The sequence below is a fragment of the Vicugna pacos genome, chromosome 3 (genome assembly GCF_048564905.1).
Source record: "Vicugna pacos chromosome 3, VicPac4, whole genome shotgun sequence".
In the NCBI taxonomy this organism is placed as follows: domain Eukaryota; kingdom Metazoa; phylum Chordata; class Mammalia; order Artiodactyla; family Camelidae; genus Vicugna; species Vicugna pacos.
Window position 1 is genome coordinate 95,841,546 of NC_132989.1, and position 26,337 is coordinate 95,867,882.

General features: G+C 41.1%; 1 protein-coding gene across 1 annotated transcript; it reads left to right on the top strand.

Moving 5' to 3' along the window:
- Nucleotides 1-299: 299 nt before the first annotated feature.
- LOC102526236 (UDP-glucuronosyltransferase 3A1) lies at nucleotides 300-21,936 on the top strand. Its single transcript, XM_072951193.1, has 7 exons — nucleotides 300-583; nucleotides 2,893-2,994; nucleotides 12,778-12,892; nucleotides 15,003-15,531; nucleotides 17,916-18,147; nucleotides 19,651-19,870; nucleotides 20,260-21,936. The coding sequence occupies exons 1-7, from the start codon at nucleotides 490-492 to the stop codon at nucleotides 20,534-20,536; spliced, it is 1,569 nt and encodes a 522-aa protein (XP_072807294.1). The 5' UTR covers nucleotides 300-489; the 3' UTR covers nucleotides 20,537-21,936.
- Nucleotides 21,937-26,337: the final 4,401 nt, after the last annotated feature.

Below are 26,337 nucleotides of genomic sequence, written 5' to 3' on the forward strand. Positions count from 1 at the left end.
TGAGATCATTAGAGCAGTTCGAAAGGAGATAGGGTCCCATTACTTCTGGATGGATCCCTAAAAGGGCGCTGGGTCTGAATTACTTACAGATGGAATTTTCTTCGATGTGATTTCCTAAGGTCCCTACCATTCCTGGTTCAGAGTATTTTCAGTGTGGAGGATATAGTGTTAACGTGGAAAAGAGAGGCATTACGGAGCAGTTCACTAACAGAGCAGTTCACTAACCCCTCCTTCCTGTTGACCATATTTAAAGAGGGTGCGGACAGAATATCCAATGTGTATTTATGTAAGGAGGAAAGGCCAAAGGGCAAGAGAGGACAAACAGAAGGGAAGACGGGGCAGGATAGTTTCTTACCTCCCAGCAGGCTCCCAGCCCGAGCCTTTCCTTCACCTCCTACGCGCCGCCTGCCCGGAGCGCGCACAGGTTCCTGTGACCCGCGCGGTGCGCGCAGCACTGGGCTCCGCACCTCAGCTCCTGCAGAAGCGAGGATGGGGGAGCAGCGGGTGCTGCTTCTAGTCGGATTCCTACTGCCTGGGCTCCTGCTCTCGGAGGCCGCCAAAATCCTGACTGTATCCTTGTTGGGTAAGTGCTTGGCCGGGAGGACGTAGACAGGCATGTCCCAGGCTGCCGTGCCAGAGCTCAAGCCAACAGCCCCTTGGAGGATCATTTCGTGTGGTTTTCCAGACTGGGCTTGTACACCAGGCTGGAGGCGGGAGAGACTGGCAAGGGCTGTGGAGCGGAGAGAGGACTACCCCACTGAGGTGAAATTATTTCTGGAGAAAAGAGCAGTTTCCTTTCCTCTTTTTCTTTGTTCTGGATGCGCATCCCGGTGCGCACAGCCAGGGCCAGAAGTTTAGATCCAGTTCTGAGCTTGAGACCGCAGGCTGCCTCCTCCAAGGCGCCTGTAGGATGCACAGAGTCTCACCCTAAACTTCTGGGGCATGCTCAGCAGCTGCCAGCAGCAAGTAGAAGGTGAGGCCAATTTCAGGCTCTTGGAGTCTGGGCACAGGTGTTCCTGGGGGCTGCAGCACAAACTGGGAATGTTTCATGAGTAGGAAAACTGGAGAACTGACTGGGCAGCGGGGAGGACCCCAGGGCAGTGGAGCACTTGGGAGCCCCTCTCTCATTTTCACCAGTGCTTCATGTGATGCGGTTAGTCCTGCATATTGCAGACACCGTTTTATTTCCTTTACTTGTGCCCCAAGTAGAACAGAAGACAAAAGGGGAAAATTTATCAGGATAATGAATACTCAAAGAACGGAATTTCTCCAAGACTTTTATTTGGCCCATCCTGAAAGTACAGTAGGCTCCCTAGATCACTTTTAGATCCCAGAGAATCTGGGGATCCTAGAGCTGGGGGAAAAAAATAAGCCGTCAGAACTCATCTAATTGCGCCCCCGCCTTTATTTCCTAAGTGGGAAACAGGGTCAGAAAATGAGATGCCTTTTGCAAGAGCACACCAGACCTCCCTAATGGCACACTTTGGGAATTTACTCACAGTTTCTAACCTCAAAACCATCCTTTTCTACAGATTCCACTCTCCCCTCTTTACAGTGGGGATTTCTAAATATCAGTAGTTTTTAAAACCCCGTTTTAAGCCAATTTTTAAATGATAGAGGTAATGGAGAAAAAAAGCTTCCTCCTTTCTTGAAAGTACACTGTCCTCCTGCCTCAGACTCCAAGAAAGGGGCTGGGGTGGTTTATGTGGTGCTGGAAGCCCCTCCTCTGCCCCAGAATGCCCGGGGGCTCATCAAGACCGGCATGAATGGCTGTGTCATTGGAGACCCCTTCTCCCTTTCGCTCATTTCTTCCAAGAGTTGTATGTGAGCGAGAGCAGGCAGTCTGAGGGCATAGGGGTACTGTGTTTTATATAATTTTTGTTACCTTAGGCAACACAAATATGGGTATAAAAAACTAGAGAAACCCCCACACTATATATGTAGTTCTACAGCATCCTTCACTGGCCCAGTCGTCTTGGGACCTTTGTCTCCCAAACAACTCCCACTTCTCAACTTTGGAAAAATCTTTTCCTTCCCTCCTGATCTGGCTTCCTCTGCTGCTGAGACCCACAGATTCAAGAAAAATGCCCCATGATGGTGCATGCTTTTAGACAGGACATTGGTGTGATGGAGCATGTACCTCTCCCAAGGGTGAAGCTTCTCTTTCTTTAGGATCCCAGTATTGTCCTAGGATGGGGGATGTCCCAGTGTCCCATGCATTTAGGATCCTGCAGGTCTGCCCCATGGGCCCCACAGTTGTCTTGCATGCCTTAATGGATGTGAAAAATTCAGGCTCCAACTGAGAAATTTCCTGCCAAATACATCTGAATCTCAAGCAGTCTGGCTCTAAGTGGTGGCCCCACATCCTTCTGCTTCAATGGCTGCTTCTTGGACTCACATTCAAGCACCCATATTTCTGGCTCCTACTCTAGCATGCATTTCCAGAGAGAAGGATTCCAGAAATAGCTCCGGTTGATAGTCCATTAGGAACCCTTCACACTCACATGCATAGGACTGTGCCCAAATTTCCACCAGTGCAGTTGTTTCTTTAGGACACAGTGTCTCCATATGTCCCTGGCTAAAAGGCAGTGTGTACCTTAGGATCAGGAATTCCTTCAGACCTAGAATTGCGTTACACTGATGTGGAGACCACAGGTCCTAAGAAAGAATGTTTGGTGAGGGATTGCTACAGGTCAAAGCTGTAGGAAGGCACGATGTAGGTAGCTAGGCTGGGGCTTGCCCAGAGTGAGAAGGAGGGACTGAAGAAACTCTTCTTTCTCAGCTCACTGTCAGCTTTCTGTTGCCTTACCCTGGATTTCCCCACATCCCCCACCACAATTTCAGACTTTCTGTTCTTATTTTCACCAAAGTGATATTATGTATTGTTTCTAGATGGAAGCCATTACTTCCTGTTGGAGCAAGTGTCTCAGATTCTTCAAGATCACGGTCATAATGTCACTATGCTTGTTAATACTGGACCTATTTTAGACCCAGGTATCTTTTTTTTTCATAATTATTGGTGTCTTCTATCCCAGCCAAAGAGAGGCAATGTCTTTTGGATAATCCTGCTTGTCACAAAATCTTTTTGAATCTAGTTGTACTGAAAGAATGGACAAAATGTGTGTGTGTTTATGTTAAGTGGATATCTTATTAGCCTCGACATTTTATATGTCCACATTTTATCTCCTTATCTGGGTGTCACTTCATTGAAGGTAAGCCTCCATTCATTATTATTGAAAAATCAGTGGCTTCCCATGAGTTGTTTATAGTGATGTCAGAAGTTCTGAGTCACTGAATCCAAAAAATTTGAGTTAAAATGAAGCTCATCAATCCTATCAATGCTTCTCTGTTGACAGACAAGGACACAGAGGCTCAGGGAACTTAAGTGGTTCGTTTGAGTTCACACAACAGGTTAATAGAGCTGGGTAAATGTGGGACTTTAAGCTTTAGATTTTTCCATCAGCGTTAGCAAGGCTTAAATTTTTAAAAAAATTCTAAAAGTAAGCAGATTTGTTGAGAGAAAATCTAAGCAATTATAAAATTGTGAAGATGAACCTCAGGTTTTGCTATTGTTCAGACTGTTTTAAAACAGGTTTAATCATCTTCTAGATTGAGTTCCGGATTGTTCACTGAGTATCCTTTCTATATGTATTCCTCTGTATCTGCCTTGATTGTCAGTGTGATTTTGCATCTGCCTTGATTGTCAACCGTGATGGTTTCAGTACATGATTATTTCATTTTGGTGGTTCCCATGGCTTTGAGAAACTGCTGAAAGTTTTAGACTCTCATCTCTTTAACAAACTTACACTCTGTAAAATCTACAAATAATTCAGCGATTCATGGATTCCTTTTAGTTTTATCCTTGGGTCCAAGTTTTAACAGTTCAGATTTTCTTTCAATAGTCACAAATCAGTGAAAATTTCTGAGGTTTTGAAATGAAATATTCATTTTTTCCTTTAACAGTGGACTTCGGTAGAGGTCTGCAAATAAGGAAAACGTGTAATTGGGTTAATTTTGTTGGCCTGATTGAAAACTCAGTGTATTGAAACATTTGAGCCTGTATTAACTACCTGCTTGGAGAATTTCCCTAGAGTGTTTTTTATTTACAACTTTAATAAATAAATGACTTCAGAAATACTGGTATGGCAGACGTTTCTAATGCTAAGATGTAGTATTACTTCAAGCAGTAACTGAAATCACAAGTATCAGATGCCACCCTAAAGAGAAACTTAGTTGTCCAAAGTTTGGACTCTTTCTCTTTCCCTCAGACAGATTCCTCTATCTTTTTGTCTACTAGGTGCACGTTCCCGAAGAAACAAGTCCTCTTTGTTTTGGGGAGTCTGTGCCATTAAATTGCTGAGCCCTATGGGCTGACACTCGAGCCAGCATCTGCCTGGAGGAACTGTCTCCTGAACAGACAGTTCTCACTCCTTTCAGCCAGTTAGTTCTTCCATCTTTGGATGTGTAGGTAGGAGAGCAGTTCAGCAGCTAAAGTAAGGAAGCTCTGTCTTGGAACTCAGGCTTTTAACTGGACTCATGGGCTCCTCCGATTATTTGTCAAGTGGTGGTGTTCACCTTAATCCTGAGAGTGAGATAGACAACATCTTAGTCTGCTTTCATCAAGGTGAAGTCAATTTTAAGGGTTAGTGGAGCTTAATAAATAAAGTACAACTATCTTTCCCTCTGAATTTTAGAACTGAATGAGAGAAATTACAGGAGTTAGCCAGATAATTAAAATGCCACCTTCTTTTTTGTAAATAAGTTTATGTCCTTTTATTTTTTTAAAGATTCCACATACGAGTGATTTTATATAGTATTTCTCTCCCTCTTTCTGGCTTAGTTCACTTAGTATGACCATCCTCCAGGTCCATCCCTGTTGCTGCAAATGGCATCATTTTATAATTTTTATGGCCAAGTAGTATTCCATTGTGTATATATATTACAACTTTTTTTATACATACATCTGTGGATGGACATTTAGGTTGCTTCCATGTCATGGCTGTTGTATTTAGTAGTGCTGCTATGAACATTGGGGTACATGTATCTTTTCTAATTAGAGTCTCTTCCAGATATATGCCCAGGAATGGGATTCCTGGACCATAGGGTAGGTCTATTTTCAGTTTTTTAAGGAATCTCTGTACTGCTTTCCATAATAGGTTTCAGCAAACTACATTCCCGCCAGCAATGTAGGAGGGTTTCCTTTCTCCACAGCCTCTCCAGCATTTATTGTTTGTGGACTTTTGAATGGTGGCCATTCTGACCAGTGTGAAGTGATACCTCATTGTAGTTTTGCTTTGCATTTCTTTGATAATTAGTGATATTGAGCTTGTTTCATGTTTTTGTGTGCCTATTGGCCACTTGTATGTCTTCACAGGAGAAATGTTTGTTTAGGTCTTTTGCCCATATTTGGATAGGGTTGTTTGTTTTTGTTATTGAGTTGTATGAGCTGTTTGTACATCCTGGAGAAAAAAAGGACACAAATGAACTTATTTATAAACAAAGACAGACTCAGACATCAGAAGCAAGTTTATGTTTACCAGAGGAGAAAGGGGTGGGGAGGGATAAATTGGGAGTTTGGAATTTGTAGATACTAACCATTATATAGAAAATAGATTAACAACAAGGTCCTACTGTATAGCACAGGAAACTATATTCAATACCTTGTAATGGCCTGTAATGAAAAAGAATATATGTGTATATGTGTATATATATACATATATATGTATAAATGAATCATTATGCTGTACACCAGAAATTAACACAGCATTGTAAATTGACTGTAATTCAATTTAAAAAAAGAAAGAAGAAGTGAATGTTGTTGTAGAACAGTTTAACCTGAAATCAGAAACTGTTCTAAAATTTGAAGTTAAATCAGCATAGATTTCAATGGCAAAAACAAAATCAGGGAAAGAAAACAAAATATTTTCAACATTAAAAAAAGAAATAGGCCTTTATGAATGAGCAATGGCTAATGCCCAATTTGAAGATGCTTTTGGACACACTCTTAACAATTTGATGCGTGTTAATGCAAAACAAAATACATTTTTTCTGTGTCTGGAATATTTGTTACCAAAGATCAAGACCATCAGATAATGGAAAGATACTTTGTGTGCTTTAAATTTTCATTTCAGGAGTGAAAAATTCCAATATTAAATATGTATGGTATTACCTTTCAAATTTTTATATGATTTTTAGTTAACATTTTATGTTAATGTTCCATTTCTTTTTAATATTCTTTGTTAGCAAATGCCTGTATCAGGCTAAGATCACTTAACAGTTATATTAAATCCTGTTATATTAGTTTTTTCCTCCTAGTTTTATTGAGATATTATTGACATGATATGTAAGCTCATGTTGTACAATGTGATGAGTTAATACACATAAATATTGTGAAATGATTACCACTCTTTTGTCTTCCATTTGCGTGGACTATCTTTTACCAGCTCTTGTAATGGCCTATAATGAAAAAGAGTACAAAAAGAATATATATATATATGTGTGTGTGTGTGTGTGTGTGTGTGTGTATGTGTATAAATGAATCATTATTCTGTACACCAGAAATTAACACAACATTGTATATTGACTGTACTTCAATAAAAAAAATGAAAGAAGAAGTGAATGTTGTAGAACACTTTAACTGAGTTTATGTCTATCCTTAAAGCTGAAGCGACTCCTTTGTAAGCAGTATCTAGTGGAGTCTTGTGTTTTTAATCCATTCAGTCATGATACAACTTTTGATTGGATAATTTAATCTAATTAAATTTAAAGTAATTGATAGGTAAGGATTACCTAATGCTACTTTATTAATTGTTTTCTGACTATTTTGTAGTTTCCCTGTTCCATTCTTCATCTTTTGCTGTCTTTCTTTGAGAATTGATGATTTTCCTAGTGCTATGCTTTGATTCCTTTCTCGTCAGCTTTTGTGTCTCAGCTGTAGGTTTTTGCTTTGTGGTTACAGTGAAACTAACACACAAGTTCTTATAGATGTAACAGTCTATTTTAAGCTGATAACTTAATTTCACTTGCATACAAAAACTCTACCCTTTTACTCCTCACCCAATATTTTAATGTTTTTGATTGTACAATTTACCTCTTTTTATATTGTATATCTATCAACAAATTATCATAGCTATGGTTATTATTAAAAGTTTGTCCTTTAACCCCTTCACTAGAGTTCAGTGATTAACCCACTACCATATTACAGTATTACAGCATTCTAAATTTAAGTATATATTTACCTTTACCTGTATGTATGTTTTATATGTTCAAATTTTTCATGTTACTAATTAACATCCTTTCATTTCAACTTGAAAACCTCTTTTCAGTATTTCTTGTAAAGCAGATCTCATGGTGATGGACTTCCTCAGTTTTTGTTTGTGTGGGAAAGTATTTTTCTCTCCAGTTCTGAAAGAACATTGCCAGGTAAATTATTCTTGGTCGGCAGGTTTTTTTTTTTTTTTTTTGGTTTTTCTTTTTGCACTCTGAATATACTATATGACTCTCAGCCTGCAAGGTTTGTGCTGAAAAATCCGTTGATAGCCTTAAGGGGGTTTTCTTATACTCGAGGAAATTTTTTCTCTTGTTGCTTTAAAAAGTTTATCTTTGTCTTTGATTTTAGGTAGTTTTATTATAATGTGCCTTGAAGAAAATTGTTTTAGATGGAAATTTTTGTGTTAACTATTAGATTCATGAACTTTAATACCCAAATAGCTCCCCAGATTTGGAAAGTTCTCAGCCATTATTTCTTTAAATAAGCTTTCTGCCCTTTTCTTCCTCTCTTCTCTTCCTAGAACTACAATAATGTGTACAATATTTCTTTTAATAGTATGCCGTAGTTCACATAGGTTTTCTTCATTCTTTTTTGTTCCTTTTTCTTTTCATCCTCTGACTGGGTGATTTAAAATAATTTGTCTTTAGTTCATTAATTCTTTTTTCTGATGAGTCTGTTGCTGAAGCTTCCTAGTGAATTCTTCAGGACAACCACTGTCTTCTTCAACTCTAAGATTTCTGTTTTTCTTGTTTAATGGTTTCTGTTTCTTTGTTGAACTCCTCATTTTGCTCATGTATTTTTTCCTAATTTTATTTAGTTGTTTATTTGTGTTTTCTTGTAGTTCACCGAATAGCTTTAAGATGATTATTCTGAATTTTTGTCAAAAAGTTTATAGACCTCATTTCTTCAGTCTTTGGAATTTCATTACTTTCCTTTACGGTGTCATGTTTTCTTGATATTTATAATTCTTGTGGCCTTGCATTGGTGCCTATGCATTGGAAGAAGCAGGCAGTTTTTACAGAATGGCTTGAGCAGGCAAAGTCCTTCACCAGTCAGCTCATCCAGATATTCTGAGTGAGCCATCTGGACATGTCTGTGAACAGGTTTGCTGTTGGAATATTTGTCCAGGCAGAGGGCTGACTGTGAGCTTGGGGCTACAGGAGCTGCCCAGGTCTGTGGGAGCTAGCTAATGCAGGGATGTATTGGGAGCCTGGGTTCACAGAAGCCTGTTGGGAGCCTGGTACCAAGGGAGCCACCTGGCTTAAAGGTGGGCCAGGAGCCTGAGTTTGTTGGAATATTGTGTCACAAGGGCCACCTGGGCCCATGGAAGCCAGCTGGCACTAGGGTGGGCCAATGATCCTGGGTTGTGAGAGCCTTCAAGAGTCTGGGACCAAGGGAGCCTCCTGGGGCTATGGAAGCTGGCAGGCCCGAGGGTAGGCCAAGGACCTGGGTTTGTGGGAACCTGCTGGGAGCCTGGTGCCACAGAAGACATGTGTGACTGTGGAAGACAGCCCAGTGCTGGGTTGGGCCAGTCCTGGGGTCCATGGAACAGTTGGATCTCACTTCACTTTCCTTCTCCCATGGGAAAAGTATCTATCCCTTTGCTGGACTGCCTGGGCTTGGTGGAAAGGTCAGGTGGGTAATGTGACTTTATCTTTCCTACTGTTTTCAATGCACTTTCTCTCATTTCTGTGCTTCACCGAGGTGCTGTGATCCCTCACCTGGAAGTCTTAGCTCTTGTGAAATTATTTTCATGCATTTGCTCAATCGACAGTTGCTCAAATTGATGTTTCTGTGAGAGGACAGGAACTAGAAAATCTTAAATTACCAGTTTACTGATGTCACTCTTAGAGTATGTTGTTTACCATCCAATATTTGTGAGAGTCTCTAAGTTTTTTTCTGTTTCTGATTTCCAATTTCATTCTACTATGGTTGGAGAAAATAACCATGTATTATTTTTATCTTTTTAGTTTATCATGCTTTTTTAATGGCTGACCTATAATGTGTCCTGGAGAATGTTCTATGTGCATTTGAGAAGAATGTATATTCTGCTGATGTTGGGTGAAGGGCTTTATAAATGCCTGTTATGTATAGTTGGCTTATAGTATTGTTCAAACATTTGATTTCCTTGTTGATATTCTGCTTAAATTTATATCCATTTTGGTTCCTTTATTTTCCATTTTTTATCTTCTTTTCAATAAGTGTATATTTTTTATTTTGTATTTTAAGTTCTTTAATAATTCTTTTCACTATTTTAATAGTTTTCCCTTAACAGTTGTTTTTGGGATTCCTGTGTGCATCTTTTCTTATTGGAATCACCTACAGATTTGTACTAACTTAATTCCAATGGTAATTTTGTTATACACATTACATGTATAAATGTTACCGACCCAAAAATACTTTATTATTATTATTATTTTATTTTTATGTTTTTTAGAAGAGCTTTAAAAAAGAAAGAAGAACAAGTATATATGTATAGCTTTTGTTTTATTAAACTTACTATTTTTTACTTATGTTTCTCTTCATTTTTTTCTGAGTGTTAATATCACCTGGATTCTTTTTCTTGGCCCAATACAGCTTTGCTCCTCTCCTTTGCTTTGGTGCTATTGTTGACAAATGTATTACATTTCCATATGTTATAGGCCTAATAATATATATATGTTGTTTCATAGAATTCATTTTCGAATCACTTACAAGAGCTTTTAAGATAAGCAGATAGGTCTGTTTTGTGGGAAGACTGAGCATGTTTCAGTCGGCTGCTCTGTACTGGGCCCTGGAGAGTTAGCCGCGGCAGGTCCTCATGAATGCGGATGAAGAACTGCTTCTTAGTTTGCTGTACCCTTGTGGGTCTTGAGAATGCCAATCCCGTTGCTTTGAAATCTAGATGTTTTCGAGGCATCTCTATCAGGTAGAGATCTTAAATATTGGGGCACCAGATGTGGGGTTCAAACCCTTTGCTCCTCAGGGAGAAGCTGAGACTTGTGAGTTCCTTCCCAACTGTGGCTTGCTGTGTCAGGGGTCGGGTTTCTGGCAAGAGTGTGTCTCACTTCTCCTACCCATTTCAATGTGGATCTTTTTCTTGTTCACCTGATGTACAGGAGTCACTCAGCTGGTTTCTGGATTTCTTTCAGAGGGAATTGATCCATATGTAGCTACAGATTTGACAGGTCCATAAGTTCAGGAGCCTCCTATGTCACCATCTTGAACTGGAGCTGACAACTTCATTCTTTTGTGTGCGGAGATCTAGTTTTCCAGTATCATTTGTTGACCTTTCCCATTGAATGGTCATGGCCCTGTGTCAAAAATATTTTGAGAGGGGCTCTCTATTCTATTCCATTGGTCTGCATGTCTGTTTTTATGACAGTTTCATACTGTAATAATTGCTGTAGTTTTGTAGTAAGTTTTCAAATCAAGAAGTGTGAGTCTTCCAGCTTTATTTTTCTTTATCCAGATTGTTTTTGCTACTTGAGACTTTCGAGATTTTATATGAGTTAGGACGGATTTTTCCATTACTGCAAAAGACATCATTGGTATTTTGATAGGGATTGCATTGAATCTGTAGATCAGTTTGGGTAGTATTGACATATCAACAATATTGAGTCTTCTAATTCATGAACATGGGATAGATCTGCATTTATTTATGTCTTCTCTAATTTCCTTCAGCATTGTTTTGCAGTCTTAATTTTACAAATCTTTCACTTGTTTGGTTAAATTAAATCTCAAGTAGTTCATTCTTTTTGATACTATTATATATAGAATGATTTTTGACTATTAGAAAAATATTTTCTAAATATTTCCTTTTTAGAGTGTTCATTTATGGTGTATAGAAATGCAACTGATTTTTATGTGTTGACTTTTTATCATTCTACTTTACTTTGATAAATTCATTTACTAACTCTAACTTTTTTGTAGAATCTTCAGCGTTTTCAATATATAAGGTCATGTCGTCTGTGAAGAGATTATTTTACTTCTTCCTTTCCAGTGTGAATGCCCTTCCCTCCTTTCCTTCCTTCTTTTGCCTAATTACTGTCTAGATCTTCCAATACTATACTGAAAGGAAATGGTGAAAGAGAGTTTTCTTGTCTTGTTCCTGATCTTAGAGGAAAGTTTTCATTCTTTCTTCACTGTGTATGATGTTTGCTGTTGGTTTTTCATATATGGCTTTTATTATGTTGAGGTAATTACCTCCTATTCCTAGTTTGTTGAGTGTTTGTATCATGAATGGATGTTGAATTTTGTCAAATGCATTTCCTGTGTCATCTGCGGTAATCATGTGGTTTTTGTCCTTCATTTTGTTAATGATTGATTTTCATATATTTTCATTCTGTTATTGATTGGTTTTCATATATTGAGTCGTCCTTGCCTTCCAGGAATAATCTTAGTTGGTCATTATGTATAATCCTCTTCATATTCTGTTGAATTAGATTTGTTGCTATTTTGCTGAGGATTTTTCATCAATATTCACAAGGGATATTAGTTTGTAGTTTTCTTTTTTTGTAGTGTCCTTGTCTGTCCTTGGTGTCAGGGAAATGCTGGTCCCATAAAATAAGTTTGAAAGTGTTTTCTACCTTTTCAGCTTTGGGGAACAATTTGAGAAGGATTGGTATTAATCCTTCTTTAGATGCTTGATAGAATTTAGCAGTGAAGCCATTGGGTCCAGGAATTTCTTTTGTTGGGAGATTTTGACTACTGATTTATTCTCCTTATTATAGGCCTATTCAGATTTTCTATTTCTTTGTGATTTACAATTTAATTGGTTTTATGTCTACAGGAATTATAACATTTCATGCAGCTTATCTAATTTGTTGGCGTATAGTTGTTCACAATATTCTCTTATAATACTTATTTCCATAGAGTTGGTAGCAATGACACCATTTTCATTTTCGATTTTGGTAATTTGAGTATTCTCTCGCTCTCCTTTTTTTTTTTTTTATAGTCTAGCTAGCTAAAGATTTGTTGGTTTTACTTATTGTTTTCCTCTGAAATTTGCAAGCCCTCAAAGGACTATACAAATTTCTAAAATAGTTATTTTCAACAGATTTCTTTTAGTGCAATTATTGTCAAGGTGAGGAGACAGATTCCTAACACTCTCTACTCTACCATCTTCCCAGAATCCTCCCTACTGCCATTTGATACATAGCTTTTTTGTTATATATGTTATACACACACACACACATAATTTAATACAGAATGTACCACTCACTATGTATGCAATCTTGAAAAATTTTCTGACTCTCCATTCAGCTTTGTTTTTTCACTTGTAAAATAAGAAATACCTTTAAGTGAAGGCTTTAAATGGAAACTTCTAGTACTTTAAATTGTATAAAAGTGACTGAAGAATTGTAAGATTCTCAATATTTTCAGGTTATATGATGGAAGAAATGAGAAAGCAAAAAAAAAGTAAACATTCAAATATGTATTAAACTATTGGAATAAACAGATTATGATTTCATGTTAATATTGATCTAGGTTAACATTTAAATATTTACCTATTGGTGTTTTCTTAGATTTAAAAAAGAAGGGAAAATCATTTCAAGTTATCAGTTGGTTTCTATCTGAAGATGATGTAAATGAATTAAGGAAACATTTTGAGTTCTTTGTCACAGAAGCTTTGCACGGCAGGTAATTTATTTTATTTTCTCAATGAAAGACCTACTATTTTAATGATACAAATGAATGGATGAATACATGAATGCTTGGAGTGACTTCAAGAGAAATAGATGGGTTGATGGGTGAATGGATGGAGGAAGGGATCAATGATGGGGATGGTGGGTGGATGGAATAGATGAGGCTTGCACTCCCAACCATCCGGTCTGTATACTGTCCCTCTTCCATGAAAAGCATGAATGGATTTCTGTATAGTGTGTGTGTTGGGGGGCTTTTTCTCCTGAATCTTCTTGGCAATACTGCACCTACAGTCTTTATGTATACTATCCCTAATGCAGAAGGAAGGATAGACAACTTAATTTCTCATTGCTGATAACAAAGCAGAGCCACTGTTTTATACTTATTTATTCCCCCTTCTCCTCATGTATCTCCATTTTCAAGAATGGAAAAACACTTATGAATATTGATTTTCCATACCTTGAAATGCTCATCTTTTAACCTTTTAAACTCATTTAAAAAACCCCTAATACCTTGATTGATGATACACAGTGTGAGATGGGCCTGAAAGTTTTTTTTTTTTGATTACCTGGAATGTACAGAAATTCTTCATTTTTGACATAAAAAAGAAAGACATAAATTCATGCCTCACTCGGTTAATTGCAGTGGTTTAATGCCCTTCTTCTTTGCTTAAAAATTCTACTCACTGTCAAGGTTGTGCTCAAATTTGACTTTTTCCATAAATATTTCTTCCTCACCTAAACTAAAAGACCAAATTCTCTCCTCTATAAGAGATCTGATCTAAAGTACTCATTTGAAACTTTGTGTCATCTTGTGTTGTTAGGCCTGTATTTTAAAAGCATATGACTTGTTTCAGCTCTACAAGCTTGATTTCTGTGAAGACTGGTTCTACACACATGTTAAATACAATGCAATATACTGAGCACAGTGTCTTCCTGTAATCTTCTCCAGTTAATTAACTTAATTTGAAATGTGATTAATGTTCTACTTTTGAGGACTTTGTACTTCATACTTTGCATTTATCCACAATATTTGGCAATCATTCTTTGTGTAAAATCTTTAAAAATATATAATAGAGGATGATTTCAGCTAATCACCATCACTTGAAGTTGATTCTACAGAACAGGCAGAGATCTGCATCTTCCTAATGAGTCTTCAACCTGTGGGCCTTCTTTAAGTGGACTGACATGGTGTCACGTTGTACAGGTTGTGGGTTTGCTGGGCCATTGATTCTCTCAGTCCTTCTTCAACTAGGAGGCCCATGGGTCTTCCAAACACCTGCACCTGTGACTTCTGGTCACAAGCATTTTTGTCTATTTTCCCATACACTACACAAAAAAGATTATTTTCCTTCCAAGCAAAGACAGTAAACATTGAAGGAGAATATTTCCTGTTATAGTGCCATGAAGAAGAGTTTTAATTAGGTATCAGTAAAATGATAGCATTAACTTTTGTAAATACTCCAGTGAGCATGAAGTGGAAAAGCTGTTAATAGGTTTCAAACAGGATTTTTTTTTTATTTTGGTTTTGAATTATTTAACTCCTATGCTAGGAGGCTATAAATCTCATGTTCAGTTTAGAGTTTGGATTCAGATACTATCATCAAGAAATTCTTTGTGTGAGGCAACCTGTCAAATGCAGGGTATAGAGAAATGTTGTTAAAAAGGCTGTAGCATCAATATCCATGGACTCTGTCAAGTTATTTCCACAGTTTGGCTGGGAAGCAAGACAGTCACTCATAAAAAGTCAGTGTATGGGTGAAAATTAAACAGAGCATCACAGAACATATCAAACAGACATAGAATCAGGAGATCTGCTACAGTCAGCCAAGGCTCCCAAAGCAGAAGGACCTTGAATTGGCGTTAGTGGTGGGTCACACTGGATTGGACAGAGAGAGGGGAGAATAAGAACCGAGAACATTTTAGGGGGTAAAGTTACCTGGACCAGAGGGACTAGAACAGAGGACAGTTCTAGAACAGTGGTGAAATAGGCTGCTGCAAAGGGTCTTACTTCCCTGGGATATTCTCTTTGAGCTGAAGATTCTCCTAAGAATTGTGAAATTAACACCTCCAATGAGTATTTGTCATTAATTTTTTTTTCTGTACAGAGAAGCACTTGTAAACCTTGTAAGGATAATGGAACATTTGGGGACCCGGTGCAGCTATTTGCTAAGAAGTGATATCATGGATTCCTTGAAGAATGAGAACTTTGACCTGATGGTTGTCGAAGCATTTGACTTCTGTTCATTCCTGATCGCTGAGAAGCTTGAGAAGCACTTTGTGTCTGTTCTTCCCACACCATTTGGCAGCGCAGACATTGGGCTTCCCAGCGCAGTGTCTCATGTGCCAGTACACTTTTCCTACCTAACCAGCCCCTTGGACTTCTGGGGCAGAGTGCAGAATTTTCTCTTGTCATTTCATTTCTCCATGAGACAGTGGCAGATGCACTCTGCCTTTGACAAGACCATCAAGGAGCATTTCCCGGAAGGCTCGAGGCCAGTTTTGTCTCATCTTCTAAAGAAAGCAGAGCTGTGGTTTGTGAACTCTGACTTTGCCTTTGAATATGCTCGGCCCCTGCTTCCCAACACTGTGTATATTGGAGGCTTATTGGCCAAACCTATTAAACCAGTGCCACAGGTAAGTCAAGCTTGAGCCCTGGATATGAATTTAATGCAGAGGTCCTCGGGGCACAGCTGGTGACTGCCTTGCCACTGGGATCCTGGGAGTGAAGTAGAGAGAGTGAGGCAAACAAAACACCTAGGATATATCATTTTCTTTTCTTGTATTTTACTTTTATTTTATTTCTCTATTGTGTATTTTATTTTATTGTGGTGAGAACACTTGATGTGAGACCTACTCCCTTGACAGGTCTCACATCAAGTGTTCTCATATTTAACAGTACAATACATTATTATTGCATACAAGTACCACACTGTGCAGCAGGTGTCTTAATCTTATTCATCCTTCTTCACTGAAATTCTTCCTCCATTGAATATTAGCTACCCATGTCTCCCCTTCCCCAGCCTCTGGAAACCAACTTCCATTTTTTTTGTAGCCTAGGATATAATCTATCCTGAGGAATGTTTCATGTGCATTTGAAAAGAATGTGTATTATGCTGCTTTTGGATGGAATGCTCTATGTATATCTCTTAAGTCCACTTGGCCTAATGTGTCATTTAAAGTCAGTATTTCCTTATTAATTTTCTATTTGGATGATCTGTTCATTGATGTGAGGTTAGTTCTCTACTATTATTGTGTTACTGTCAATTTCTCCCTTTATGGTAGTGAATATTTGCTTTATGTATTTAGGTGCTGCTGTGTTGGGTACATATATATTTATAATTGTTGTCTCTTCTTCTTGGATTGATCTCTTGATCATTATGTAATGTCCTCCTTTGTCTCTTGTTACAGTTTCTATTTTATTTTGTTTTATTTTGTAACATTTTTATTGAGTTATAGTCATTTTAGAATGTTGTGTCAAATTCCAGTGTAGAGCACAATTTTTCCGTTATACATGAATATACATATATTCATTGTCACATTTTTTTTTGCTGTGAGCTACCACAAGATCTTGTATATATGTCCCTATGCTATACAGTATAATCTTGTTTATCTATTCTGCATATGCCTGTCAGTATCTACAAATTTTGAAATCCCAGTCTGTCCCTTCCCACCACCTACCCCCTTGGCAACCACAAATTTGTATTCTATGTCTATGAGTCTGTTTCTCTGTTTCTGTTTTGTATTTTATGTTCTTTTTTTTTTTTTTTTTAGATTCCACATATGAGCAATCTCATATGGTATTTTTCTTTCTGTTCCTGGTTTACTTCACTTAGAGTGACATTCCAGGGACATCCATGTTGCTGCAAATGGCATTATGTTGTCATTTTTTATGGCTGAACAGTATTCCATTGTATAAATACACCACATCTTCTTTATCCAGTCATCTGCTGATATCTTGGCTATTGTAAATTGTGTACAGTCTCTGTTTTAAAGTCTGTTTTGTCTGACATCAGAATTGCTATGCCAGCTTTCTCTTGATTTCGATTTACATGGAATATATTTTTCCATCCCCTCACTTTCAATCTATGTGATCTTTAGATCTGAAGTAAGTCTCCTATAGGCAGCTATCTATGGGTCTTGTTGTAGTAACCATTCAGCCACTCTCTCTCTCTTTTGTTTGGAGTATTTTGTCCATTTACATTGAAAGTAATTATTGATAAGTATGTGCTTATTGCTATTTTGTTAATTGTTTTAGGGTTGATTTTGTAGTTTTTTGTTCCTTTTTTTTCATCTTTTATTCTCTTCCCTTGTAATTTGATGACTATGTTTAGTGGTTATGTGTAGATTTCTTTCTCTTTTTTTGTGAATGTATCTATTATAGATTTTTGGTTTGTGATTTACATGAGGTTTATGTATAGCAATCCATTTGTACATGTGATTATTTTAAGTTGCTGGTCTCTTAATTTCAAATGCATTTTAACAACCCTACATTTTTACTCCTTTCCCTTACAATTACTTTTTTTTTTGACATTATGTTGTACATATTTTGTTTTTATATCTCCCTTAACTGCTTATTGTGGATATAGATGATGGTACTGGGATTATGTTTTCAGTGAAGAAAGAGATTCCCATAACTTCAACCTTCCTCTTCCATAAAACATTGTCATGGAAATATTTTGTTATGCAGTGTAAGCACCTCATGTGCAACGTGGACTGTTGTGGTGACCAGTTAATTAAAGCTCTCTTCACATTCATTTGTGAGGATTTAAAGTATTATATGGGAAGTTGTGTCCTAAGGCCTCAGAAAAATTATTTCAAGGCCATCCATCCAGAGGATCTGAGCATGGTGCAGAAAGCACTGAGCTGTCTTAGAGGCTACAAGAACAATTTCAAGACTGTGAGCTTAGGTGTTGACAGGAGAGGGTAGTTAGTGAACAGATGATTTTCATGAACATGATTTTCATGTTCATTTCATGAACAACAGTATTCACTTCCTTTCCTTTCTTACCTCTTTCCAGGAACTTGAGAATTTCATCACCAAGTTTGGAGACTCTGGTTTTGTCCTTGTGGCCCTAGGCTCCATGGTGAATGACTGTCAGCCCGATGAGGTTCTCAAGGAGATGAATGCTGCCTTTGCTCGTCTCCCTCAAGGGGTGATATGGAACTATAAGACTTCTCATTGGCCCAAAGATATCAAATTGGCAGCAAATGTAAAACTCATGGATTGGCTTCCTCAAAATGACCTTTTGGGTAAGAACTCCCCAGGTCTACTTCTCTCTTTCCATTTATATGTCTTTGGGGTTCATTATGGCTCTGACCTTTAGTTGGGCAATCCCATTAAGATGAGAAGGAGGGGGCAGGAATGGAGCAGCCAGCTGGAATTCTTGGGAAATCAGGCTATACTTCTAAAATAGCCCAAACAGCCATTTTCCCTTCTTTTTTATTCCAGTTCTGATCCTTGCAGCCAGAAGTGATATTATTTTCAGGTTCTTTTGACCCTACCTTATTTGACACTAAACAAGGTCACCCAAACCCAATCCAAGATAGTTTGTAAACTCTGAGAACACATACCAGGGGGCATGTTGTCACTGCTTTCCCTGGCTTCTTGAACACCTGTTCAGCCATCTGATATTGTACAGGTACACGTCCACACATATTGGTACACTCTCTTCAGCTACAACAGGTGTGAGCAACTCACATATTTACAAAGTTGTTGGTGGTGTCTAAATGGTGTGCTGTAATATCTGAGTGCCAAACTGGGTAACCTCACAGCCAGTTATTTGGTCCATCCAGTTCTCTGGTAACAGAGCGCTCATTGCACCCCAAGAGATTTTCTTTGTCCTTTTTCTCCTTTTTGGATACTCCTCAGTACAATAATCACTGTATTGGAGGCTCATAGCCAAGATTATGGTTCAAAGATGTATTGGGAATTTATGATAGAAAATTCTGCACATTTAATTCAACAGGACATGGGGTAGGGAAAGGAGTCCCATTTTCAAAGAAACCCAAGTGGATTCTGATTCACATCCCTGTTGCAAGGCAGAGTTTGGGATGAACTGTTCGTTATTAACACCTGTTTTAGTTTCCTCTAAATAAGTGTGTGGTCGGCATATAGGAACTGCAAATACTGAGGTGTATGGTACAGCATTCCCCACTTTAAATATTTCTCATAAAATTAAGGAGAAATCACATACAGTGTAAGTTTTATGAATGCCACATGAGTTGTGGTGTCAATGAGAGTATTAAGAATTTAGGTAAGTGGGAAACAAATGAGTAGTGGGGGAGAGAGGAAGAAACCGAGAGAGCTACAGAGATCAAGTGAGTGAGAGGCAGACAGACAGAGAGAAAGAAACATAGAAGTAGACTAATAGAGAGACAGTAGAGTAATAGAGAGACAGATAGTGTAATAAAGAGAGAGAACAGAGATATGGGAAGCAAAGGTAGACATGGTGGAGAGGGATGGATGGATGACTGGGCTAAAGGAGGACGATGCCTCACTTACGACTTTTCTCTGCAGCTTTCCCTAGATTTTGAGTCTTATAGATTGTGTTTGAGGTGAGGAGTCTCTGTACAGAGACAAGGGCAGAATCTTGTATCTTGATATATTCACCTTTGAGTGTGTCCTAAGCTAAATCAGTAAATTCATTTTCTTCAAAAATACCTTGAAAAAATTAATTTTTTTGCCCTTGCTGCTTCCCTCCTTGTGAAACTTTTCATCCTGAAATGTTCTGCTCTTTTTCTTATTTGCAACAGGTCATCCTCGCATCCGTCTTTTTGTCACCCATGGCGGGATGAATAGTGTTATGGAGGCCATCCAACATGGTGTGCCCATGGTGGGGATTCCTATCCTTGAAGACCAGCATGAAAATATGCTCCGAGTTGAAGCCAGAAATTTTGGAGTCTCTATCCGGTTAAAGCAGTTGAAGGCTGAGACACTAGCTCTAAAGATGAAGCAAGTCATGGAAGACAAGAGGTATTCTGTTCTCTGGGCTTGTGGTTACTTACACTGAATGAAGACATAAACCACGATGGGCACCACATGGGTCTTTTTTCAGTAAGAGCTGAAACTTCCAGGACACACAATAGTATGTGTGCACCTTTATATGTAACACTTTGAGCACTAAGCATGGATCTTTGCATGCAGGTATCAGTGAGAGCTTTTCAAGGGGACCCAGCTGAACAGTGGCAAGGTCCAACCAACAGCTCTTGGTGCTTGAAAGGCAGTCTTTTGTGTGTATGGTGAAAAGTGTGTGTGTGTGTGTGTGTGTGTGTGTGTATGAGAGAGAGAGAGAGAGAGACACAAGGTCTCTAAGACTTCTGAGATCACTTGAGTAAACACCTGACCCGTGTCTCTGCCAACAGGTACAAATCTGCTGTGGTGGCCGCCAGCATCATCAGGCGTTCCCACCCCCTGACCCCCGCCCAGCGGCTGGTGGGCTGGATCGACCACATCCTCCAGACAGGGGGTGCGGCGCACCTCAAGCCCCACACCCTCCAGCAGCCGTGGTATGAGCAGTACCTGCTCGACGTCCTCTTGTTCCTGCTGGTGGCCACCCTGGGCACCGCGTGGCTCTGTGGGAAGCTGCTGGGCCTGGTGGCCAGGTGGCTGTGCGGGTCCAGGAAGCTGAAGAAGGCCTGATGCCAACTGCAGTCTTGGGGGCATTGTTGGGGAGCCCCTGGCTCTCTGAAGGCCTCCCTCAGCACTGTCCACCCCTGGTGTCCTCCCCTCGCCTCTACTTAAAGATGGCACATTAATTGCTCTCCACTCTTTTCTGCCTCTGTTTAGAAATCCTGAGGGTGAACCCGTACTGCTTTTGAAAAAATTGTAGTTAAATATACATCCCATAACATTTTCCTTTTTGATCATTAAGTGACGGTTCAGTGGCATTAAGTGCTTTCACATTGTTGTGCAACTATCACTCCCAACCACGTCCGGAGCTTTTCTCATTTTTTGAAACTAAAACTCTGCACGCATTAAACAGTAACTCCCCCTTCCCTACTCCCCACCCCCGCCTTGAGCTTCTAGCCGCCCGTGTCCGACTTCCGCGCCTCGGAGCCCGGTCTCGGGCCGCGGGTTTGCCCCGCCCAGCGGAGCCCCGCCCTCAGGCGCAGCCCCTCCTCCTGCCTGGCGGTCCCGGCGCGCAGCGCTCTGCCGGCTCCTCCTCCCTGCCCGGAAGGCTTCTCAGCCTCTTTCCCAGCTTCTCCTTCTTTCACTTTTCACGAAACTCACGTAACTATTTAGTCAGTTCTTCCCTCTTGCATCTCCTTTTCATCCTACCTCACACAGCTCAGGATGCCCAGCTCCTGCCCTGCAGGTCGGCAGGGACAGCCCCTCCCAGGCCGCCATCGTTGGTCTGTGCCCCGAGTCCCCTCCCGCACAGAGCACCCCCTTTGCTGGTCAGGCAGGAGCCTGCCTTTGGTCCCCTGCTGACGCCGTTTGTGTCCCACACTTCACACTCCCCTCCTCAAGATTCCCGCTGGAATGAGTGGGGCCACGGAGACCTAAGTGGAGGAATGGAACCTGCGTGCAAGGAAGGCGTGGGGGCCTCACGTCCGGTGGCTACGGCCCTGCCCCTGCTCCAAACTCTTTTTTTAATATGGACGTGAAATTAATTTACAATATTTTGTTAGTTTCTAGGGTACAGCATAATCATTCAGTTATACATTTATATATGTCCTTTTTTATTATAGGCTATTATAAGATACTGAATGTAGTTCCCTAAGCTATACAGTAGGACCTTGTTATTTATGTATTTTGTATACAGTAGTTTGTGTCTGCTAATCCCAAACTCCTAATTTATCGCTCCCTACCTTTCCCCTTTGGTAACCATAAGTTTATTTTCTATGTCTGTGAGTCTCTGTTTTGTAAATAAGTTCCTTTATATCATTTTTTTACATTCCACATACAAGTGATATCATATGATAATTATCTTTCTCTTTCTGACCTAGAGTGTGATAATCTCTAGGTCCATCCATGTTAAAATCTCTACGTCCATCCATGTTGCTGCGAAGGGCATTATTTCATTTTTACTGGCTAAGTAGTATTCCACTGTATATAAACAACATCTTCTTTATCCAATCATCTGGATGATATTTAGGTTACCTCCATGTCTTGGCTGCTATGAACATTGGGGTGTGTGTATCTTCTCAAATTAGAGTTGTTTCTGGATTGATGCCCAGGAGTGGGATTACTGCATCATATGGTAACTCTATTTCTAGTGTTTTGAGGAATCGCTGTATTGTTTTCCATAGTGGCTGCATCAAACTACGTTCCCACTAACAGCTGTGGTACCTGAGCTTTCACTGGATGTTGAGAAGGGTTTCCTCTTTGCTCTGTGGTTGTCACAGTCCTCTTGGAGGCCTAGTATGCTCCTCTGCTGCTGGAGTAGAAGCCCCAGAAACGTTTCTGAGCTGCTATGTGAGGGAGGAGGAACAGAAGTGCTTCCCCTGGTAGGGGAGCTGATGAGTATGCCTCTGAAGGAGCTGTCCACTGGGAAGTGCCCTCTGTGGTGCCGCCTATTATCTGTGTGTGGGCTCACAACGTACACTGTTATTGGTGCTGCCCTCAGCCCCTATCAGCCATGGGAATGCAGGCGGTCTGCCCTGATGCCTCTCAGGCGCTGTGCTCACAAAGCCAGCAGGGACGATCCCTTGAAGTCAGGCACCAGGCCCACCATAGTCACATGTAGCCGCACACCCGGGTCTGTAGCCTAGCCGTGGGTCAGCTCAGACTGCAGCCTTGCCTCTGTATGAGGACTCCCACTGTTAATGGCCGACCTGACCCAGCTGTGCACCAGCTCCCTGCTTGGATGGCCTGCAGATGCTGAGCCTGCAGAAGTACCAGCAGCACAAGTCTGCCAGTGCCACCTGGACCAGGGCTCAGACCCCAGCTTCATCTCTGGGAATGGGCCCAGACCTCAGTCCTGCTTCTACCTGGGGGCAACCTGTTGCGGACTGTGCGCACTCAGAGCTCCCAGAAGCAGAGCTTCCATGGCCTGGAGCAAGCCAAAAGGAGACTGCTATGGCAGGGTCCCATCCCTGCCATTGCCAGTGCACACTAACAGTGGGACTTTTTATGGTGGACCCAGGCTCCCCTGCACACACTCCTAGTTTCAGCCCATACCTTACTCCAGCCCCCTCAGGCTGTCTCCGGGCACCAACCCCAGTCCTCTCCCCCTGGGTCTGTCCTCTGAAGCCCAGCTTCGGCACTCAGTCTCTGCACGCACCAGCAGGCTAGCGTCGTGGCCTGGGGAGTGCAGTGAGGTGGCCCAGACCCTCCAGGCTGGTTTCTCTGTTCTGGCTGCAGCCAGGTGGCTGCTGTGCTCTCCTCGGAGCCTCTTTCTGTCCCCGCCGATCTTCCCACTGGTGAAGGGGTTCCCAAGGTGAGGGGACTTTTCCTTTTACCGCGCCTTCCCAGGGGCACAGCTCACATCCCTATTCTTTTTTTTTTTTCCCTTCCCAGTTACATGGAGATCTTTCTTGTAACTCTGCTAGTAGATCTTCTGTGAGAGTTCAGTAGGTTTTCTGTGAGAATTTTTCCCATGTAAATGTATTTTTGATGTTTCCATGGGAGGAGGTGAGCTCCACATCCTTCTCTTCCACCATCTTGAAGCCTCCCTCAAAGAGAGATTTTCTTATTCATTATCTTGATTATCTTTTTGTTATTGTTTTTTGGTAGGGGGAGGTAATTAGGTTTATTTACTTTTTTTTTTTTAATGGAGGTGCTGGAGATTGAATACAGGACCTCATGTATGCTAAGCACACGCTCTACCATTCAGCTATATACCCTTCTTCTTGATTATCTTTTAATTACATTTTTCTTTCAGATTTGAAGCAAGAACTTTCTCTGAGCCTGCCTCTCTTGTTGCCTGGCCCTCACTCTCTACTCCTGTGCTTCCTACATGGAAAGTAGTATACAGAAGTACAGGGCATCCTTGCTTTCAAGTTTCAGGACCGTGGTTCTAGGAGAACAGTGTTTCCAATGACTGTCGTCTAGAAGGTGTGATGCAGATTTCCTGCCTGGCCTGAAGTTCTTGGCTGGAGTCAGAGAAAGAGCTGCTGGCAACGATGACAAAGGGCAGCGTAGGGACACCAGTGCTCTGTCCCTGCTGCCTTCCCTGAACCTCACATCATGAAGAAATGTTTGGGAGTTTGAGGAATACATACCCAGGCAGGACTGTAGGCACCGTGGACCTCCACTCAATGACATCTCAAGGCAGGGTGTGGCTATGGGCAGGGCCTGTTTAAGGAAAAAAAGAACCACCAGTTTGCAGCGACCACAGGGGTCAGGCTGGACCATTTGGAAAGTGCTGTTTTCTCCCAGATGTTATAAACACGTTAATCTTCAGTGTTCATGAGTAAGGAAAGGAGAGAGAGCGAGAGAAAGAAGAGGGAAAGGGAAGTGGTGATAGAGAAATAGAGAAACGGAAGGGGAGTGGCAGGGAGAGGGGGAGAGAGAGAAAGACAGAGGAGGAGGAGGGGAGCGAGAGGGGAGGGAGGGAAGGAAGAACAAAGGTATTTATTTGTCTTGTTTAACTGCTGCCCTCGCTCCTTCTCAGCTGGCTTTCTTCAGGCTGAGGACACAGATCCACTCTGCCACAATGAACTCTCAGTCCTGCCTATTTTCACTCCGGCCATCCATCCCAGCAGAGCCAGGGCTCCCTGGTCCTGAGGCTTCTCTTTAGGGTGGGAGGCGGGGCGCTGGGAGCAGAGTCAGGAAGGGGAGTGGAAGTGGTTTCGGAGGCACTGAAATCTTGTCACTCGTGCTCTGAATAAACCATCAACGTCGCTGACCCTTAGCTAGAAAGTGAGAGAAGAGACAAAAGCTAGGAAATCATCATGTAGTCTGCTGTTCTTTCTTTTTTCTTTTTCTTTTTCATTTAAAAGGGAAGGTAGATTCTCTGTCTAACATGTGGTGCATGAAACAAACTACTTCCTGGCAGAGTGAGAAAATGTTCCTGAGTCCAAACTTGTTCTGCTCACCGCGCGACAGGCCAGTAAATCGGGAGACGAGGCGCTGGGGAAAGGAATAGTGACTTTATTCGGAAAGCCGGCAGACCGAGAGGATGGCAGACTCATGTCTTGGAGAACCATCCTGATCCAGTAGGAATACAGGTTCCTTTTATACAAAAAGACAGGGGAGGGGTTATGGTTGGTTGTTGCAGACTTCTTGGTGTAGAAATTCTTGGTCCCTGCAGCTGTCCACGTGGGCCAGCTCATGGTGCTCCTTCAAAACCTCCAACGAAACAAATGTTATTCTCTATTCTGCAACTTGTTATCTTTATGGAGTGCAGAGCTAGCAAGACTAACCCTAGAACACAGGGCACCGTGGTTAAAGCTAAAGGAACAGACCTAACAGAGTCAGATTTGTCCTTTTCTATTACAAAAAACCAGCAGTGGGGCTGAGCCACGGCTGGGACACTTGGCAGCCTGGACACTTCACCAGCTCCTGCCGAAGGAACCATGGCCAGTGGCTTCTCCTGGCTCTTCTCAGGCCCTGTCCTACCCATGTAGGGTTCCTTTGTGCTGAAATTGTTGCCCCTGTACCCTGATGACCAAATTGAGACTTGGAGGCAGAGTTTTGAGAGAATCAGAAAAGGTCAGCTTTATTGTTCACCAGACAAAGGGTGGGTCACAGCAGGCTGATGCCCCAGAGACTGTGAATTCATCTTGGTGTTGGTGTCCTGAGGTTTTACAGAAAAACCAGATGGAATAGAAAGGCAACAGCAATCAGGGTGTTTACCGGGGTGTTACATTCTTTTTAACCTTAATGAATCCAGCTGGCGTCACAGAGAAACTCCGGAGGGTCTGTTCATTCTTCTGAAGCTATCAGCCTGTGACCACTTTCCTGAAATACAGCTTCTGGGTTAAAGGATAAAATATTCTGGGTGAAGAATGGATAGGGAGTCAGAGTGGAGAGTGTAATGGAAAGGTTGGAACAAGAGCAATTAAGCAAGTGAAACAGAAATGCGAGCTTGTCAGAGAAAAGAGAAAAATAAGTTGCAAGAATTTTAAGTCAGAATGAATCAGCAGACAGCTCTCCCATCAGGGAAGCCATTTTGTTAGTTAGTTTCATACTCTTTCAGAATCATGAAACCAACTCTTGCTGCGAATGGGAGGAGCGGGGCGAGTAGAGGCTAACCTCTACCTCAAGGTGCACCTCTGGAGAAAGATCAGGTGGGCAAGCGGCAGAGAGGCTTTGCCACTGTCGCTTTCACCCTGTCTCTGCCTGCCGTTGACTCATGATGCAAGGGCAGCTCAGGCAATTCACAGAAGCCCTACGTGCAGGGCTCCCACGTGGGCGGGATGTGGCTGCCAAGGTAAACACGTCATGCTCCACTTGGGCTGAAGGGCAAACATCCTTGTTGTTCATATGATGAGGAGGACCTTAGCGCTGTCCGTGGAGAGTCAGGGCACCATCTTGAAGTGTTCTGGGGTGAA